At 43.1% G+C, this 20,767-nt stretch overlaps 2 protein-coding genes across 3 annotated transcripts; one reads left to right on the forward strand and one right to left on the reverse strand.

Annotated features, from left to right (window-relative positions):
- The first annotated feature begins 5,322 nt into the window (after window positions 1-5,322).
- Window positions 5,323-13,989, forward strand: nr1d2b (nuclear receptor subfamily 1, group D, member 2b). Of its 2 annotated transcripts, none has more exons than XM_062528743.1 (8): window positions 5,323-5,799; window positions 7,839-8,060; window positions 8,212-8,300; window positions 9,125-9,269; window positions 9,681-10,465; window positions 10,617-10,802; window positions 11,141-11,351; window positions 11,758-13,989. In XM_062528743.1, the coding sequence occupies exons 1-8, from the start codon at window positions 5,781-5,783 to the stop codon at window positions 11,952-11,954; spliced, it is 1,854 nt and encodes a 617-aa protein (XP_062384727.1). In that variant the 5' UTR covers window positions 5,323-5,780; the 3' UTR covers window positions 11,955-13,989. The 2 variants fall into 2 exon arrangements, with proteins under 2 accessions (XP_062384727.1, XP_062384726.1); XM_062528742.1 differs by having other exon boundaries at window positions 5,324-5,799; window positions 7,836-8,060.
- A 1,071-nt stretch (window positions 13,990-15,060) lies between these two features.
- LOC134072946 (tissue alpha-L-fucosidase-like) lies at window positions 15,061-20,609 on the reverse strand. The gene is made up of 8 exons (XM_062529831.1): window positions 20,147-20,609; window positions 19,909-20,043; window positions 19,683-19,820; window positions 19,378-19,483; window positions 17,274-17,474; window positions 16,805-16,995; window positions 15,685-15,784; window positions 15,061-15,497 (listed from the first exon to the last, which is right to left on the reverse strand). Exons 1-8 carry the CDS (start codon window positions 20,494-20,496, stop codon window positions 15,366-15,368), a joined length of 1,353 nt encoding a protein of 450 aa, XP_062385815.1. The 5' UTR covers window positions 20,497-20,609; the 3' UTR covers window positions 15,061-15,365.
- Between the last annotated feature and the right edge of the window lie 158 nt (window positions 20,610-20,767).

Genomic DNA, 20,767 nt, shown 5'->3' on the forward strand with positions numbered 1-20,767 from the left:
CCAGATGGGGCCATCGATATAGGAGGGGCCATATCTACAAGATTCCCTTCTCATGACTGTAGGCCTCATAGTTGCAATGGCGACTCTATTCCTCATAGAGATTGTAGCGGCCATATGCCTTGACTGTCCCGTATGTGAGTCTGTGTGGGGTTTTGGTATCCACCTGCGGTGTGTAGGTCACGTGAGTGCAGGGTGTGGGAACCAATTAGCCAATATAGGCACCTGGGCACTGGTAGTGCAGTATTGGAGATGGGCTCAGTAGGGAGAGCACACTTTTCGTTGACCTTATCAATTTTGTACCATCGTTTATGTTCTCGTTTTACTGTCCCACTGGCACTAGCACTGGCACTTTGGATAACATTTTTACGATACATTTTTGGATGTTTTTAATCTTTGCTAATAAACGAAAGAACGAACAAGATTGTTTGCGCGTCAGCGTCGCTCCCTCCCTGTGCTCCTCGGTGGCCTAGGTAGCCAACGCAACAGAGATGATATGGAAAATCTGTCAAAGATCGCAAGGATTATCCTCATATAGGCTATATAGCTCCCCATTTTTCTGTTTATTAGTTATTCCATAAGTAACATTTTGAGCCTTAAGATCCTCATCAGACTATGGAAAACCAAGTCCATTGTCCTGCACTGAGAGATAAGGCTCAGTAAACCATTGCCAGTATTTTGACTTGAACTAATTGATCATCTCAGGTCGACATTGTATCATCTTTTTTGCAACATTTTCACTTCCATGAGCTGTAAACCATAATCAAGATTAGAATAGTCAAGATAAAAAGAAAAAGGTTTGAAATATTTCCGTGAATCTAGGCTACATTATATTTCACTTTCTGAAATACATTAGAGGACAAAATGAACTGTTCCATGATATTCTAATGTTTTGAGATGCACCTGTATATTAATTTTGCAGGATGTGTATGCTGGTTTTGACTATGTGGTTGATGCACACAGGTCTCAATGGGACTTCACCTGGTTAAATAAAGGTCAAATAAAAAATAAAAAATAAAATATTTTGTGTCTGCAGCTTTACAAAACTGACCAAAAAGAGGTTTCAAAAACTTATGTATCTGTTCCGATTATTAATCAATTCTAGTTAGTGTTTCTATATTTCTGGTAGTTTTTATTGTCATTATTGATAGGCATATTTGATGTTATGGTATTACTCTTATCATGATTATTTTGCGTAATGTTGGCTCGCCATATTATAACTCCTTCTTTGGACAAAGCAGTTTGACAAATTCTATAACTGTAACCAACCATTACTGACCTTTGCCATCTGCCATAGTCTTGGCCAGAGCAGTTTACAGTACCTCATTACTTCCCTCATTTTACACATCCTCGTCACTGATAAATGTTATTGCCATTATGATAAACTCAGTGATTGTGTGGCTTAAAAAAAGACATTAGAGACAGGCAGACAAATAGATGATGGGTGCAATTACAATATTCCATGCCCTATGAGGGTCAAGAGCAGAGATAATGAAACAAATGTGTGTGGGCTTTCCATGAATAAACTAGTTATCACCAGACCAAGTTCAATCTCTTAAGATTAAACATTAGTCTGGGGAGTCTGCTCTGTATTTTCTACTGCGCAAGAAGTGTGATCAACGGGCATAGTTCAAATGATTCTGCATGCATTTGGATAGTCCTTTGACCGATCAGACCAAACGTCAGGGTGCGTCAGCTGCATAAGCGAGTTTGTGATTGGTCCCCGCAGATTTGTAATGGAAACAGGATAGAAAAATGTGGAGGTTTCCAACCTGAGCTGCAGGGCGAAATACAATCACCGGCAGATCGGACTGGGTTTACCCGATATATGAATCAACCAAATCACAACATTTCTGCCATATCTGACGTCTGTGCAGATTTACACTGATTATGTAACATTTTGAGCAATGTTGCTGGTCAATGTTCTTCATTATTGTCATTGGCATGTTGCCATTGATATTGGGCAACAGTTTCTTTTCTGAAGAACGCCTCTCGCAAACTTGTAATGGTGATCCACAATAAATAGAACTGGTTATGTGGTTACCCAAAAAATCCCCCCTTCATGCTAAATGAGTCACCTTTAGCATCATCAATCACATTGTGCTCATCACAGGCTGTCTGCATGTTGTGTAAATGAATGACTGTGGGGAGACAACTATAAGGCTACCTCATCATTCCAATGTTTATGTATTGCTTCTAGAGTGTTGGATTTAGCCTTCCCACTGCTAAACGTTAACAGAGCTGTGGGGGCATTTGAATTTGCTCTGCGGATCTGTCTGGTCATGCTCGAATTCTCAATTATTTAGAAAAAAATATCAGCAACCAATCACAACAACCATGGGGCTTTACAGTGAGCTTTGCAGTGATAGAGGAGTGCAGTTAGGAACACAGTTAAAGCCAATTAGCTGTGCTGATGGCAACAGTATTAAATGACACCTATTCTTTACGCCCCCCAAACAACTACATTTAAAACCGTGGATTACAAGAAAGATGAGTTTGCTGTAGCCTACTTCTGAAGAGATTCAGGAAGATTTGAATGTGCTAATTTAAGTTTATGCCCCTTGCCCTTGGACTCACTGTCACTTTTGGAGTTTGGAAGTTATACTGAGAACACCAAGGGTTCCACCAATCTCCATTGCAAACATCAAGCTTAAGTGCACAGAAAGAATGGCAGGACTTTTATAGATGATTGATGATGACTGGTGGAGATTGAAAGCATATTAAGTTGACCCCATAAGATCTAGTGTACCTAATTAGTCCACCAAAGATTTGTAAGTGAACAACTGCAAGGTTTGATGAATATCACATGTGCGATGTCACACAAACACATATAATAGGTTCATTTGTAGGGTCATTTGAACTTGACCTTTGACCCTACAACTCTTCCAACTTTCCAAAATCAGTCCAGCCAGAGACGGTTTATAAAGCTATAAAGTAACTATACGATCTTTGATGTAGCCCTTGAAGAGATTAATGATGCCATGTTTGATGGTCTCTTATACTGTGCCACAGATGGAACCATGCATACCAAAAAAAAAAAAAAAGATACCACGCTGAAAAGGTTTGTCTGCCAGCTCGCTATAGCGTGTGGGTGAATGTTTTATGTAGAAAGGTTGTAACTCCATTTTACCCTAATTTCCTCACTATGCTATAACCTGTATACAGCACATTACTTAATGATACGATATGGAGCCAAATTATTGCTCCAAATTATGAGCTTTTGTGAAAAAAGTAGTATATATTAAAAAATGTTTTGGTTGCCTATATACCTTTATAAATTGTTACATTTATTCTATGACTGAACTTATACTTTCAAACAGGTCAGATGTTTTGGATGTCAACCAACAATCTGGTTTATTGTTTCATACTTTATCTGTCAAACTTGATTGCAGATAAGGAAATAAATCATATCGCAGACTGTGAGTCTGCATTGTGCACACATTAGCACTCATGGAAGATGTTCTGATCTGGGTCAAAGAAGTGACGCAGCGCTCATTAAAAAAGAGTCCTCGGGATAGGCCTACTGTTGTGGCTATTCTGAAATGAGTCCAATGAAGGGTGGTGCAACCCTATGAATGCCTAATCTTTTATATGACTTTAGCTTGAGCCACAATTGGCAGAGCACAAAGATTGTTGGACTGCATGTTATTTGTTGAAACAGTATTCTTTGTGAATTTAGTATTTGTCTGCGTGTAGAAAAGTTCTGGGAAGTTTATTTGAAATACACAGTGTCTATGACATAAAGCCTAGCTGAGCTAACAGTCTATGCAAAGACAGCTTTGTGTAACTTCACCCTGGCTCCTCTTGGTGTCACTGATATATCCCCATGGAGAGGGACAAAAAGATGACAAAAAATGAATTTGGCCTTGACTCTTTCTACATAAATGAAGATTTGATGAGACAGAGACCTAGGCATCCAGCGTTTTATAAAAGAAATAAAGAATGAGATAAAGAAATGATCTAGCTCATGATCAACGTTTTGTGCAACTACCCATTGGAGGGAACATTTCATGTTATGATGTGTCAGGCTTCTTACATGTGATCTCCTTTTATTTCCCTTTATCTCCATAACAACCATAGCCATTACCACCAATAATGTCCAATCTGCATCCAGCAGCCTTCGCTGAGGGAACTTGACCATTTGGCTTGGACAATATTTAACTACAGATCCTTGTGGGTATGCTATAAAAGCCTATCTTTATCCTGGTTGGTTTTGGCACCACTGCTATCAGAGCAGTCTCTCCTTTTATGTGAAATTCATTTCAGCATGACACAAAAACGCCTCATGAGGTTTCTCTAGACAGAGTTGTTCCTCACCTGTTGCTACGGTGTCATGGTAGTGTTTTTCATGTTAAAACAAAAAAAGTTGATCTATGAGGCTCTCCTTCCAGGGCATTGGGGCAATTCATGCACCCCTACCACACACACACACACATGCCGCACGCACGCACGCACGCACAAACGCACGCACGCACGCACACACGTACACACGCACACACACACACACACACACACACACACACTATTTTTGACAGGTCCTAGCCTAGGACTCCTAGGCTAGGATTAAATTTAGACTTTTTCCTTCCACTCCTTCAAACCCCCTTCTCCGCCCATCTCCCTGCTAGGCCTATGTCATGATGACCTTCTTTGTGAGGATGTGTGTCCACTCCTTTAGTTCCAGTTACAATACCCTATTATCTCCTCCACACGGCACTGAATATTTTTAGCAGAGGGTCCACATTAACCCTTAACTCTGCGACCTGACCTAAAATGGAACGGGGGATTGAAACCGGAGGGCAAGTTGAATGACCACCAACCTTGGAGAATTAGCCTACCGGCATGGACAAGTGAGGAAGAGGAAAAGGAGAGGACTAGTCTGGTAGGCCTACAATCTGTTTGAGCCCTTGGGCCATCCTGAATAAACCCATTTAAGATAACAGGGAATATTGTTAGAGTCGGGGGTCACCTTGGCCCCAAGCTAAATGCTGATTTCACTAATTCAGTCATGCTCAAACAATTTTGTTGATTATTCATAGGCGACTCTGATAGCCTCAGACATAGCCAGCCTTGAGCACTAATGGGCATTTTCATAGGCTAGACTTAACCATCAAACGCCCTTCTATTGGATATAGGCTATCGCAGGGATTTTACAAGACAGGTGAAACTTTCCCTAAATTCGTAGTGCTGATGCCAAATATGCCCTTCGAGGGTCATGATGAGTTAAAGTAAAGTGTGTCAGTGGGTTACATTGACACTATGCAAAGGTAGGTTGCGGAAGGAGGAGCCGAATGAAGTGGGTCACATGGTAGGCTACGAGCGAGTATGCTTGCTTTACTGTAGTCAGTACACGCGAGCCGTGGTCAGCGGAGTTGTCCTGCCACTCTGATACAGATTCAGTCAAAAAAAAAAAAAAATCTTTCACCGTCTGTTCTTAGGTAGCAGTCGTTTTTTAGACAGTGCGAACCGTTTCGACGAGAACAGCCATAATTTCGTCTGTGGAGGGACTGAATACAGTAGGCTATTAATGACCTGACATTCATTGGATTGCTCAGAAAACTGATAAGCTGAACTCTTCGTTGAAAATCGTTTCTGGGCTTCACTGTTCACTTAACGGAGGCGGAACTCTGCAAAGCAAATAGATGCGATTTCATGAGTTTAAATGACAGTGGGCTATAGAGGATTTCCATTCAAAGTATCAAGCAGCGACTCTTTAGGTTGCTGAGAACTCAAGAAAGACGGCATCTAACTACAGGTGACCAAGAAGGTATCGGTCGTTGGAGGACATGGATTCCACAAAAGCAGGTAGGTTTCTTTTCATTTGTACACATGCACAGAGTAGGCTACTGATAGATGAAAGAGACCGAGTCCTCTCTAAATCATAAGCTACAGGTTGATAGCCAGTGAGCTCGCCAGCAAATATCATATTCTGGTACAGTCACGGAATTAAATGGCAACGTTGCTTGGGTGGTGTATTTCCGTGCGGGACAAAATTTGGTCGGTTTTCGTTGCATCTTAGACCTTTTAAATATAACTAGGTTAAGAGTGTCAATGCCACTGTTGTCATTGCAACAGCGTTTGGCTCTGGCGGCATTGCAGATCCCTCACTCACATGGACTGGTCAACCTAGCCATGTGCATCTCTGTTTACGCTTGCCTTGCGTCGGCCCTGATTGGCGGAGAGGCGCTGTGACGTATAAATTGCATAAATTCTCATGGCTAGCTGGTGTGGCGCCGGGGTGGTGGTACACGTGAGGCGTCCATTGGCTGTGCTGTGGCTGACCTAGTTTTTCATTTTGGCAGTCGAGAAAATGCACCGGGTCCACGTGGGGGCGTGTTTTAAAAAGGACTGGTAATTAATGGGGAGTCCGTCTACCAACCGCGTTTCAGTACCTTTATAATAGGGATGTAGCTGTAGCTTATGTGTATTACGTGCGCCTGGAGGCAACTTGAATGCTACTTCAATAAAGCAATTTTTATAAAGCAGATGTTACTCTTATTTAAATTAAATGAAAAATACCCATATTCACCGTTCCACCGTAGAGTCGAGATTGAGATGCTATTTAAAAAAAAAAACAAATATATTTTTTCTCAGATATGTACCCCAGATTACCCAGTACACGAATGAACCTAGTTTAATTACCGTACAAATATATATTTTAATTTAGCTTTTGATTTGGCATCTTATATTTATTTGTTTCTTTACACACTGACCTAACAAAAGTCCACAACCAGTCTTTAGAATGTTCTGAAAGCAACCTCCAGTATCACACTTCCCAGACAGTACTTGAGAAGACTGTCTTTATATTATGTCATCCTCAAAACAACTCCATCCAACAAACACCAACAGATAGTGTGACGGCCAGTTGCACACACTGACCCGACTGTTGGTCTTTGTCCAAGTTGGTGGTGGTCATTTGTTGAGGCAGTGTGCAAGCTCCTTTACTCATTTTTCATCTCAAGAAATTGTTTATTTACGCTGTGAACGACATTATACCTGGTGTTGACTTTTTTTTTTTGGTGAAGGTGTAATTTTAGGATGATAACATACATCTCTACATATCAACTCAACATGTTATACATCTAACTAATTTTCATTTGATTTTCATTTCATTTTAGATTGTCATTTTAGTGCTAATTAAGCCACTATTACTTGCAATACTTAGAATAACTTAGTAATGGTCTCTTGATATCTTTTCAGAGACTTTAGGCACCCATGCAATTAATATATGGTGACCTTTATTAAAACTTCCTGATAAGCTTAAGTTTAACATACCTGACTCTTACAGTCATCAGCTTTTGGAGGTTTGTTTGTTTGTTGAGTTGCTCTCATTCAAGGCAGCCTACACCCTCTCCGAGAGGGGCATTATGTAATGGCGTTATCTAACCATTGAGAGGGGAGCGGAAGAAAATCAGGTCAGGCAGTGCGGGAAAAAAAGAAGTAGTCTGTCTGGTCCACTTTCTCCAGCTGAGTCCAGCTAGGCAGTTACTGCACAGCATTGTGGGAAAGCGCTATTATTGGAGACCCATTTTGCCACCATTTTGCCTTTATGGAAGTCAGAGATTTTGTTGCCATGGTAAAGATTTTGTCAATGGGTGAATACAATTCATTATTGAGTGCCAGTGTCATTTGATTAGGTGGCTAAATGCTATAAGGCTTTATTTATTCATTTATTTGAGCATAAAATGATCTTTTTTCAACCCTTGTGATGTGACCTGTATGTATAATTAGCAAACTTAGATACCTCACATATCACAGTCACCTTAGATGTCACATGCCTCCACCTCCCTCCCTCTCCCTGATCTACTAACCCAGGTGACGTTCCCTCTGTTTTTCTCCAGCAGGGGGTGTGATAGCGTACATCAGCTCCTCAAGTACGGCCTCCAGCCCGGAGTCATGTCACAGCGACTGTTCCAATGGCAGCTACCAGTCCTCCTCCCCGTCGCCAGCCCCATCGCTAGGACAACGGCAGGCCCAACAAAAACACTCGGCTGCAGCCACAACCACGTCACGATCGGCCACCGGGAAGACACGCTCTCCTTCCACTGCGAAATGCGGCATCACTAGTGAGTGTAGAAAATGCTGGTGGATGCCATTTTTCACATTTTCATTCATTTAGCAGACACTCATCACAAAATTGTTGTATTATTCCTGTTAATGAAATTTCTGTTCTATTGATTTAAATTTGTTCTTCTGTTGTGTTTGTAACCCCTCCAGAAATCAATGGCCTGGTGCTTTTGTGTAAAGTGTGTGGAGATGTGGCCTCAGGGTTCCATTACGGGGTTCACGCCTGCGAAGGCTGCAAGGTGAGACCACGTCTCACTAGTCTGAGACTCGACAGGTTTCACCGCACCAGCACAATACAAGACATTGCCTGGGCAGATGATAGTACTGCAATCATGCAGCAGTCCGAATCATGCTTTTGTGATATGGCAAAACACTCTCATTTGAAATAGTGTGCACCAGGAAGTGGACATTAGTTATAAGTAATTGTAAAGATACATACAGCAGAGCACCCTAATTAGCCTAAAATTCTCTACCAACATAGCATAGCTAGAGCTTCACACTATATTGAAGTCATAATTCAATCCAACATTTATGATGGCCGATCGGACCGATTGCTCAGTGTATTCAGATGCTAAACTCCTCTTTTGAGTTGTGACGGCGACATGTCATCATTCTAAGCTAACTGTACTGGAGCAGTTCTGCTGCAGTGGGAGGATTTCTGCCCTAACTGGGCCACTTCCACCTGCATCATGTTGCGTGTTCCCAGGGCGGACCCCTCGGGAGCTGATCGTTTGTGTCTAAGTAGTTCAGTTTTATTTATATAAATCGGCCGAGCCTGCTGCTCGCTGGCCTAGTTGGTTGCTGGAACATAGCCCCCGATGAAATGGACTCTGTGGGAGTGAGGCTCTTAAAGAACTCCCACCTGTTCTCTGAACTTCCCCCAAGGCACATGCTAGGGTCTGATACTTTTGAAGTGACCATCTGCACCCTTGCAAGTGACCATCACCACAAACAGAAACAAGCAAGCACACACAGACACACACACAGACACACACACACACACACACACACACACGTTCCCCTTTTCCCCGGTTCTTATGTTCACCAATTGTTTGTTCTCCAGGGCTTTTTCAGGAGGAGCATCCAGCAGAACATCCAGTACAAGAAGTGCCTTAAGAACGAGAGCTGTCCCATCATGCGCATTAACCGCAATCGTTGTCAGCAGTGCCGCTTTAAGAAATGCCTGCTGGTGGGCATGTCCAGAGATGGTGAGTTCACATGCACATCTCTCTCTCTCTCTTTTGACCCTCTCTCACTCTGTCTATCTGTCTCTCTCTCTTAGCCCCTCTCTGTCTCTCTCTCTCTGTTTCTTACTCTCCTTTCTCTCTGTCTCTCTATCTCTCTCTCCTCTCTCTGTCTCTCTCTCACTCCCTCCCCCCTCTATCTTCACTCATCACCAGCAGGAAGTGGAACACTTGTCACATTCTTTGCCGAAATGGAGATGCACAGTATTTTGTAGTTCAAAATTCAGCAAAGTGAAAGTGGAGTAGTGTAGCGAACAGTTAGTAGAGTGCCAAGCATTGGTAAGCAGTGGTAGATATCAGGTGTGGTGATTGTGCTGCATGGAAATGTTGAATAACTCATAGTGATTTTTTTGTATTATTATTTTTGTCTCCTAGCTGTGCGATTCGGCCGTATCCCCAAGCGGGAGAAGCAGCGGATGCTTCTGGAAATGCAGAGTGCCATGAACAACATGATGAACAACAGCCAGCTCCACGACCAACTCCACGGCACCCAGGCGCCTTCTCCGCCGCTTGGCAACCCGTCGCCCCCGTGTCCCGCGGTGAAGGTCCCCGTCAAAGGCCAGTCGCCCACCCCCATGTCCTCTTCCTCCTCCTCCTCCTCTTCCTCGCCAGGCTCCTCTCCCCGCAGCAGCCAATTGGAGTCCAGCGCTGACGGCGAGCCGTCCATGCCCATGGACACCAGCCCGAGCTCGTCCTCCTCGTCCAGCGGCACGGAGAGCGGCGAGGAGGAGGTCATCGGCACGGTGACGCGCGCCCACCAGGAGACCTTCATGTACAACCAGGAGCAGGGCAGCCCGTCGTCCGCCGAGCAGCAGCGGCGCTCGCCCAACGCCACCGAGCGCGCTCACAGCGACAGCAAGCAGATGGAGGAGCGGCAGGAGCGCCAGGACGCCTGGAACAACTACAGGAACAACGTCACCACGGCCACGGGCCACAGCAATAACCCCACGGCAGCTAGCTCTCAGGCCAATACCTCAGAGGGACATCCGTCCATCCACGCCATGGACAACGCTCCCAGGCACTGCCCAGTGCCGATGCCCAGCGCTGCCCCCAGTGGCCGTTGTCCTGTCACAGGACACAGTATGCCTCACAGAGCTGTGAACAACAGGGACAACGGCTTCAGTGGACCAGCATGGAGAGGGGGCAACAGAATGTATCTAGTAAGTGCAGTAACACCAGAAGAGAGTGTGTGTGTGTGTGTGTGTGTGTGTGTGTGTGTGTAATGTGCAAACAATACTATGGCTGCCTCACTTCCTGCCTGATCTCATCCCTGCATTTTCTTCTCTCCGTCTCTCCTCGCGTCCACCCCAGGTGTGTCCCATGAACACCACCCCCTATGTGGACCCGCAGAAGTCAGGCCACAGCATCTGGGAGGATTTTTCCATGAGCTTCACCCCGGCGGTCCGAGAGGTGGTCGAGTTTGCCAAACGCATCCCGGGCTTCCAGGATCTCTCTCAGCACGACCAAGTCAGCCTCCTGAAAGCTGGCACATTCGAGGTAAAAATAACATTCGGATATCAATTTATATCTATAAGGAGACATTCTATAAGATTGGACATGATCAATGAAACACCATAGAAATGGCTTGGTTGTTTTGTATGTTATTTTCAATCAACTTTGTACCTGAGAGGTTATAAATGTATCACACAATGAATAGCCAATGAACTCTCTGTTCTTTGGTCACATATTAAACCATCACGAGGAACAAACAAATGAGTTCTGATGGTGTTTTACAACATGCTATGCTATCAAAAACTTAAACAAACAGTATCATCACTGTTGCCATGGCCTTGACCTCATTTATTTGTAAACGCTGGCTTGTTTGTTGCGTCTAGGTGCTGGTGGTCCGCTTCGTGTCGCTGTTCGACGTGAAGGAGCGCACGGTGACCTTCCTGAGCGGTAAGAAGTACAGCGTGGAGGCCCTGCGCTCCATGGGCGCCGGAGACCTGCTCAACTCCATGTTCGACTTCAGCGAGAAGCTGCTGGCGCTCAGCCTGAGCGAGGAGGAGATGAGTCTCTTCACCGCCGTGGTGCTTGTTTCCGCAGGTACACACACACACACACACACACACACACACACACACACACACACACACACGCATACAGTACATACATCCTTAACAAAAGCACACCTGGCATGAGACTACCTTTTTAAATTTTTATTCCCTCTAGAATTGCCTTAAAAAGCTTAAAATGTTAACCATGTTGTAAGTCACTTTGGTTAAAAAGCGTCAGCCAAATGTAATGTAATAATGAGATTGATTGGGTGGTGGTGGTCTAGCTGATAGGGATTTGGGCCTCCAAATGAAACACTTCGATCTCAGGGGCTGCCACCATTCTGGCCCTGAGGTATTATTGGAACGTAGAATGTCAAATCTTCACCATCATTAATATCATTTCAAAATAAAAAAATAACATGTGTTTGTGTTTGTGTTTTTTTTTATTTGTTTAGATCGATCTGGCATCGAGAATGTGAACTCCGTAGAGGCGCTTCAGGAGACCCTGATCCGCGCACTACGCAGCCTTATCACCAAGAACCACCCCAACGAGGCCACCATCTTCACCAAGCTGCTGCTCAAGCTGCCCGACCTGCGCTCCCTCAACAACGTGCACTCGGAGCAGCTGCTCGCCTTCAAGGTCCACCCGTGAGGCCCGCTGCGCCAAGGAGGACGCTCGCTCCTCCGTCCTCCCTCCCAAAAGCGGCCGCTAGAGGAGCCGGGGACCACGCCACTTTCCCCTTCCTTTTGGAGACGAATCCCTCCCTGACCTCCCTCCCTCTCGTCTGGCCCTTAGACGATGGAGGACCCAGGGAGGTGTGCTCCGTTGTTGTTATTTTAAGAGGAACGTGGTTTCGTTTCTTCCTTAATAGAAGACCTAGACTTGCCAGGGTAAATGTTAGGCTAAGGTTGAAGGGGGGGAGGGACTTTAAAAATGAAATCTATTGTACGGTAAGGCACTGTTGCCTCTTGTTGTAGTATTGTACAGATTCTTAGACTTAAGCTTGAAGGTTAATGATGTATATGTTTGTAAACATTTTGTGTAAGTGTGGGGGGATGGGGTAGGGACTGCAAGTTTGCACTTGGCCTCTTTAGAAACACCTTTTTGAATCGTTATGAATTTATGTTGCTGCGTTGTTCGTGCAATATTTGACACGCGACTCAGAAAACTGAAAAGGAGCACACTCCTATAGTTTGCCTCACGGCTGTCGGCTGCCTTGGCAGCTGGCCTGAGGAGAACCATAACAAAACTTAATGCATTTATGAACAATGCTACAAATAGATAGGTTTAACAGAGGGTTGGATGGAAAACACTATACCTTCTACTTGTTAATGATGAAGAAACGTTACAATCTTGCCCTATGGAGGTGCATATAGTTACAGCTCCTCTCTAAAATAAAAAGTAACTGAACAGTGAAGACTAGTGGACAACGATGACCTCGGCCCTGGGTCTCCGTATTAGATGTATTCTCTCGTTGTTGTTGTTGACAGCAGCCATATAAATCAATCGGCAACTAAAGCACTCACATTTCAAGCCAGAGCTCACGGTGCACCTGTATGTGTTCAGTGGCATTGATGGATTATTTGGCTACTTTATAAACTCCTTCTGAAGTTGTGCGTCGACAGACATACTGGCAATGACTCGAAAGGTCCTGTGAACAAACAAAGTGGCGTCAGGACAAGCCTAAAGGCTTGACGCTCCAGGACCGGACACTCGACTGACCTGTGGACTGTCCGTTACTGGCTGGTGGGACCCAATCCAAATGATTGACCACATTTGTCTTCTATTGACAACAAAATTGCAGTCCAATTAAAACACATAGCATGAATTTGGTCACCACCACATCATTTGTATACTTTTTTCACAGAGAAGCAGAGAGAATGTTTGGTCTCCTGTATGATGGAAGGGGATATGTGATTAGGATATGTGAAGCTCTAATATTCTGAGAGAGGCGTGTAAACTTTTTTTGTCCCTTTGTCTTAGTATTGACTTCTTCAGCTTTCTTTTTTAATGTACATTTTTCTCCTTTTCTTTTTCCAGTTGAGAGTTTTGATAAGTGAGAGTCGATGCAGGTTTTTAGTTCCATGTTGTTATACTACATTACATTACAATTATTTTTGTCATCATGATCCAAAAGTGCAGTCAGTCAGACAGAGTGGGGTTTGTTGGTGGGACTTCCTGTATGCTACAAGAACTGATGGAATGGGGCGGGGCAATGAGGAAGTCTGAATAAAAACCCATTTGAGCAAAGCACCTGAGCCATACCCAGGTGGTGTCGGACTCTAGATTGAACCAGAACAAATTCTTCTTGATTGTTAGCTCCTGTTTTGAAACCAAGCCCCAGTCTGAAGAAAGAGTTGTCTTTAACTTTGTAGTTTGACTTGAAAGAACAGCATGATTGTAACACTGACAATTAATATGTGATTGTAGATGAGATCTGGTTTACAGAGGCGGTACGAAGAGTTGAACTGTGGATACAGATTTAAGTTGAAACCTTTTCCATTGAATACGCTCCCTATCTTTTTTGGTAGTCTCTCTCAAAGCTTCTGTCCATGTGAGCATTGTGTTGATATGCTGTGGTCTATCTCTGTTTTCTTCTGTGAAACCATTGCAAAATACATAGATTTCTATATGTATAAATATAAATAATATAAATATATCCATAATAAATAAACATATAAATGTGGGACCTTGTGATGAAGTTGTTACTTCACTTGCAAAATTTGCATATCACCTGGAACCTGTACCACTCTCTCTCACACACACACACACACAAAACAAACAAACAAACAAAAAAAAATAAATAAGAAAGCAAAAACAAAGAAATAGCGCTTCCTTGTTCAAGTAACTCGTGCCAATTCAAGTTATTGAAATATGCCATTTTCCTCTTCTGCCTGATGTCTAATACAGGTAATACTTGAATAGGACCTTTAGTTATTAGATCAAAATGCTAGGTATGCATCATATGACTAATAAGAATAGGATTGTATTTATGTGTATTGATTGTATGTATTGATTTTTTTTACCATGCACTCGACAATCTATTCACACGCAATTGACTTGCGTTGATAATAAACTTGATTTCTGTGCTTTTATATAAGGATATTAAAAAAAGTAACTGAAACATGTATCCAAATATAATTAACAAGATCACCCATGCAAATTCCTTCTACAAGTCAGGTTATGGAGTACATTTAATTTGAAGAAATTGTGAAAATATTTAATAGAAATCAGTCAGTGAAATAGAATTCAACCATAAAAGTAGGGGGAAGAGGCATTTTCATCATAGGCTGTCCTCACCCAAATAGACAGACAGATTTAATAATCCCAAAGGGAAATTCAGACTTCCAGATGCTTGGACCCTCTATGGTACATATACCAGTAGGAAAGAACACCAGAAGATAGATAGGTTAAAAGAAGTATAAAATCCTTTGCACATTTTTCCCCCCAGACCCCTGAGCCCTAACAGATACCAGCCCACTAACAGTTTTCTAGCTTGAACTAGGTCTCTATTACACCCACTACTGGGCCCACAGAGGAGTTCACTTGGGGCTCTTAGACAACTATCTCAAACACGCTTCTAGCCGTCATTCACATACACACCACGTGATCCCTCCAGCTGTTGTTCACACACTCACCTTCCCCGGAAGTTATATGGCTAACAATAACCAGTTTTACCTGTACATGTCTATAGACATTGTGCTTTACACCCAAAATAAACACACACACACAATCATATATTTCACACACAGACAAATGCATATGGAACCATCTAAGAATGGCAAATTGTGTTTAATACAAAAAGGGATAAAAACAACTCTGCAGTGCGAAAACATCCTGTACAGATTATCATAATGTTCTTGTATAGAGAGAGAGAGACGGAGAGAGATAGAGAGAGAGAACAGCTGATTTCATTGAGGCAGTATGAGGTTGGATGATAACGAGTCATCAGCAATAGCCTGCCCCTAATCATGACAAAGAGCAGATTTTAGAAAGGCAACATTTTCCTAGATTCCACATTCTCGAATCAACAGCCTCCTTCACAGCTTCACAGTGTTGATCTCATGAAGCCCCCTGCAGCTTCAAGGTCCAGGCTCGGCCAGGTGAGTCAGGGAGTGCAGGTAGGAGTATGGTCAGGCCGGTGGGGTGCGAAGAACTCCATTTAAGTGCGTCAGAGACACCCAACATAGTCACCTGAACGTCACCAGACAACATCACCAGACAACCACTTACGACAATGTCAGAGAGCTAATGTATCATAAATACACAATAAAAAGAGATCTGACCTTTAGGGAAAGGTACACTCTGTAGAGTAAATACACATAGCACCACTTTGAAATAAGTAAAAAAAAAATCAGTTTTGCTGAAATACTGAACTTACCACCATTTTGTCTGTAGTCTTTGGTGTAGTGAGTTGGAAGATGGATTCTGTGGGTTTCCCAATGATGATGGCATACACATCCGAGCCTTTAGAAGTGTACCTGCAAACAGAACAATAACTGACTGGCTGCTGGACATCCTGATTTATGAACAACTAGCCAGTTGTAATAGCAGAAGTATGAACTAACACACTTAAACAAGAGCTAAAATGGCCTCCATGCCTCTCTTATGAGTGCAACAAATATGTCTCAATCTCCACATGCACACAATAGTGTGGTTATGATTATGGTTATGGCATTTAGCAGATGCCTTTGTCCAAAGCAACATACAAATAACAACAATACAATTACATTTAACAGTAAACAAACTATTTGTTACATTTAACAGTAAACAATTTAAAAAGTTGGTAAGATTACACCAAGAGTAATCCTTCCCTAGAAATAGAGACTAACAGGCCTGGCGCTTCCTGTAGTGCTGACTGGATGAGAGGTGTGGACCAAAGTCTTTACCAGCACTTTCCCCAACTCGACAACCATCTTAGTAACGCACATTGGGCAGATATGTTCCTATTCAAGTGAATGGGATACGTATGGACTACTGACATATCGGTGTTACAAACTAACCCCATGCATTTCTATGGAAGATTCTTTGGAGGAGTGTTATGTCTCCTCATAAGTGTAAACTGAACCCTTGACCACGTTGTTCTTAAATCCTAACAAGTGCATGCTAAAATATGTTATCCATACATAAAGGTTATGCTATTACAGTGCCATTACACCTGAAAGTATATAGAAAGTGTATTTTGGCTGTCTCAAACTTGCACACTTCAAATACTTCATTTAAGTAAACTGTATAGTGCAGATAACACACAAACTCTGATGATGCCTTCATGGTCAAAAAGTGTAGAACAATGGACACTACTCATACTAAACATGAACAATACTAACCACTGAAAGTTGGACACTGCGGAAGTAAGTGCTCAGTGCACACTTACAGTGTACTGATAGAAGTATGTGGTTTGAGACACAACCATTGCCTACATAACGAGTGACAAAATGGTCCAGAAACCAAACCAATAGACTCGGTTCTGATTCTGATCCTGAGAAAGGGAAGATGCTCACCACACATGGAGGGTGGATGTCTCGTTCTGCACCCGCCAGGGTTTGCTGGCGTAAATGGCGTCTCCGTTGACCTTCAGCCATTCCCCCATGCCCGCCAGCCTGTCCTGGAACACTACAGGGATCATGCCATCGGGAGTGGGCCCCACGTTCAGCAGGTAGTTCCCTCCTAGAGCTACAGTCTCCACCAAGTCCTTCATTATCAACACAGTTACAGGGAACAGTTAAAGAGTTGGACTGGATTGTGTGTGTCTGTCTGTGTGTGTGTGTGTGTGTGTGTGTGTGTGTGTGTGTGTGTGTGCGTGTGCGTGTGCATGTGTTGCTCTCTAAGCATTTGTTTTGTGTGTGATTTACAATTGTGTAACTACAATCCAAGGCTGGATAACTGTTAAAGCATCTCTGTTACAGCAGCCTCAAAGCAGTGTGTGAAGACACTACACTTTTAGGACACACTACATTTGTCCAAGGTCACCTGAATGATAGCTGGCAGGTCCATGACTTCATGCAGCCTCATGTTCCGTCTGTAGCCCCAGGAGTGAGTGTCCACCGATGTGCACTTCTCCCATTTGTGATTGGGTAACGTTCCGGGGGTGAATTTGTCGGCACAGTTGAAGTAACCTCCATGCTTGCATGAGCACCCTGCTCCCCATCGGTCATTAGTCACCACAACATCCTATGACATGAGAAGAAGCAACAGAACAACAAACAACAACCCACTGAGAAAGATTGCATCTTGTTTCTTATGGCAGGGGAAAGTGAAGTATTTTTTTTAATGAACTGATGCTTTTGTCCAAAGCAATTTGCATGGACCAATTGCAGGGGTAGTCCCCCTGAAGAAGCTGGAGGAGAAGTGCCTTGCTCAAGGGCTACTGCTAGCTGGCCCAATTTCTTAACCACTACACTAGCACTGTACTCCAGACCCAAGTAAGTTCACTATACCAGAGACTTTCTAATGAGGAGACACAGCTCCATAGAAATGTATGGGGTTAGTTCGTCACGCAAACATAGCAGACATCTACTACACATATTCTGCCCTTTCTGCAGCCAAAAGTTGACACATGAATACATTTTGTCAGTCATGTGGTATGTTGTGAAACCAGTGTCAGTGCCAATCATTTGTTGGTGTTGTGAAGCCTTGTCCACCACACACAGGTCTGCCTGAAATAGATGCCCAATAAGTGCTGAAAATGAGTTGCAATATGTTTTGTGGATATAGCAACTCATGCAATGTTTTGCAACAATGAGTTTGCAATACCGCCGAGTGCAGGGACTTTAACTGTACTCACTACTCTCCTATAATTCTTTCTTATTGTGCTCTCAAAGCTACTGTAAATAAGACAGGGAATGATATTCTGTATGATATTACCGGTAGGCCTGTGCAAAGACAATGTGCCTCCTGATGCATATTAAATATAAAAGAAGAGGAATGCCGGTGCAACACAGATGTCTTCTTTAAGATTTATTTTAAAAGGTGCAAAACATGACTAACGGAAGACGTTTGTAAAGTCAAAACGTTAGTCATGTTTTGCACCTTTTAAAATAAATCTTAAAGGGATATTCCGCCATTTTTGGAAATACGCTCATTTTCCACCTCCCCTCGAGCAAAACAATCGATATTTACCTTGTTCCCGTTCATCCAGCCATTCTGTGAGTCTGGCGATACAACTTTTAGCTTCAGCCTAGCATAGATCATTGAATCGGATTAGACCATTAGCTTCTCGCCTGCTAGCTTCATGTTTAAAAGTGACTAAGATTTCTGGTAATTTTCTCATTTAAAACGTGTCTCCTCTCAAGTTAGAAAGTGCAATAAGACCAACTGAAAATGAAACCTGGCGTTTTTCTAGGCTGATTTGACATGGAACTACACTCTCATCTGGCGTAATAATCAAGGCAACTTGCACACTACTGGCACTACTACTGCTTGTTGTCTATGGGGACTATTTTCAGATGCTGCGTACGATATCACTACGCCTATGGTACGTTTGCAAGTTGCCTCGATTCTTACGCCAGATGAGAGTGTAGTTCCATGTCAAATCAGCCTAGAAAAACGCCAGGTTTCATTTTCAGTTGGTCTTATTGCACTTTCTAACTTGAGAGGAGACACGTTTTAAATGGGAAAATTACCAGAAATCTTAGTCACTTTTAAACATGAAGCTAGCAGGCGAGAAGCTAATGGTCTAATCCGATTCAATGATCTATGCTAGGCTGAAGCTAAAAGTTGTATCGCCAGACTCACAGAATGGCTGGATGAACGAGAACAAGGTAAATATCGATTGTTTTGCTCGAGGGGAGGTGGAAAATGAGCGTATTTCCAAAAATGGCGGAATATCCCTTTAAAGAATACATCTGTGTTGCACCGGCATTCCTCTTCTTTCATGCGCCTCTGTCCTGGCATGGTTGCTGCAGAACTGCAGAAGCGCAGAGAACTTTCCTTTGTTTGCATATTAAATATAGATTGTAGATTTAAGTAGCAGTGCAAACCAGTGAAACTGACACAGCATGACACTTACACTGTTTACATGTGCTCTAGTAATGGTATTGACTTGACTTTAACATTGAAATGACAGTACATTTACCTTGACTGGGCTTTCGTTGTAGAGCCAGGCCAAGAATTCAGTGGAGTTCCAGTAAGTGTCTGGAGCCTCCCAATCGCCATCTGACCAAATCAAGTCAGGTTTATACCTGATTTGCACACATAAGCAAAACATGAAATTCAAGAAGTACCAGATAGACAACAACAAAATGCCTTAGGCTACTTGACAAAATGAGTAGGCCTATACGAGAACAAATTCCATGAGCATGATGTCTATAACTCATATTGCACTTTATTTTTATATTGTCTGGACAAAAGACCACAATGATCAACCTCACGTAGCCTTACCTAACAACAAGGTTGTAGAGCTCTGGCAGAAGTTTGTTTTGGGGAAACTCCTGAGTTTTAAAGCCATTCTTCTTATCACTTAAGTACATGGGATTGAACCACTCAAACAAGGAGTTGTAGACACCATAGTGAAGCGACCTATGAGGAAGTAATCACATGATATAACTTTCACCAAATAGGCCAACAGTGAAACAGTAAAAGCTTAGGTGTTCAGCTTAAGACTAACTTCTTTCGGATTGCATCCATCAGTTCCCCAGTAAGGTCCCTGTGTGGCCCTGTGTCAACAGAATTCCAATTCCAAGAGAACGGGGATCCCCAGTTGGTGAAGCCCTCATGGTGTTTTGTTGTCAGCACAACATATCTGGGGAGGGAGTAGAAGATGGTAAACATTAAGGAAATCCCACTGAGTTGTGAAGACACAACCTATCACCGTCATTTGATACAGAACATGACCCAACACTCACTTTGCACCTGAAGACTCAAAGAGGGTAGCCCATTCGTCTGGGTCGAAGAATGTTGCACGAAAGTCGGGAGCGAAATCCGGATAAGTGAATCCAGGAGGATAGTTATTCTTCATGAAAGACACATAAGCAGGGCTTTTCTCACCTTGCCACTGCCACCAAAACCATTCGCTGCCAAACCCTGGAACTGAAAATACACCCCAGTGCACGAAAATCCCGACTTTCGCCTCATCGTACCAGTTAGGAAGTGGTCTTGAGTCGAGACTCTTCCAGTCCGGAGTGTACTGGGCTGTAGTTCCTGGCATGCACAGCCATAAACTCAAAATGCTCAGCATCCAAATAAAGCGGCTCATCTTTCTGAACGACAGAATGGCAGCGCTGCAATGTGTGTGCAGAGTGTCCTTAACTTTGCATGACTCTGAATCATATGACAAGAGCCATCACCAAAGCAACTTCTTCTTCTTCTAGCAGATTATGCACCACACCATTTGGCGCAATACCGCCACCCAGAGGATAGAATCCTGCAGTCTGTGAAAAAGTACTTGGAAAAAAGGACAATGTGTATACCGCCATCTCCTGGACACTATGGGGTAGAATGTATGTGTTTGGATGGACAAATCAATG

This window comes from Sardina pilchardus, chromosome 24 (genome assembly GCF_963854185.1).
Source record: "Sardina pilchardus chromosome 24, fSarPil1.1, whole genome shotgun sequence".
NCBI lineage: Eukaryota > Metazoa > Chordata > Actinopteri > Clupeiformes > Clupeidae > Sardina > Sardina pilchardus.

Bases quoted from the DNA above. Each gene is read 5' to 3' on its own strand.
- nr1d2b (XM_062528742.1), top strand. The intron at 8,061-8,211 runs GTGAGTGTAGAA...TAACCCCTCCAG, and splicing joins TGCGAAATGCGGCATCACTA to AAATCAATGGCCTGGTGCTT. The intron at 10,803-11,140 runs GTAAAAATAACA...TGTTGCGTCTAG, and splicing joins TGAAAGCTGGCACATTCGAG to GTGCTGGTGGTCCGCTTCGT.
- LOC134072946 (XM_062529831.1), bottom strand. From the start codon at position 20,496: ATGAGCCGCTTTATTTGGATGCTGAGCATTTTGAGTTTATGGCTGTGC. The intron at 19,821-19,908 runs GTTAGTCTTAAG...ACTTCCTCATAG, and splicing joins ATGGATGCAATCCGAAAGAA to GTCGCTTCACTATGGTGTCT. The intron at 19,484-19,682 runs GTAAGGCTACGT...TGTGCAAATCAG, and splicing joins CTCTACAACCTTGTTGTTAG to GTATAAACCTGACTTGATTT.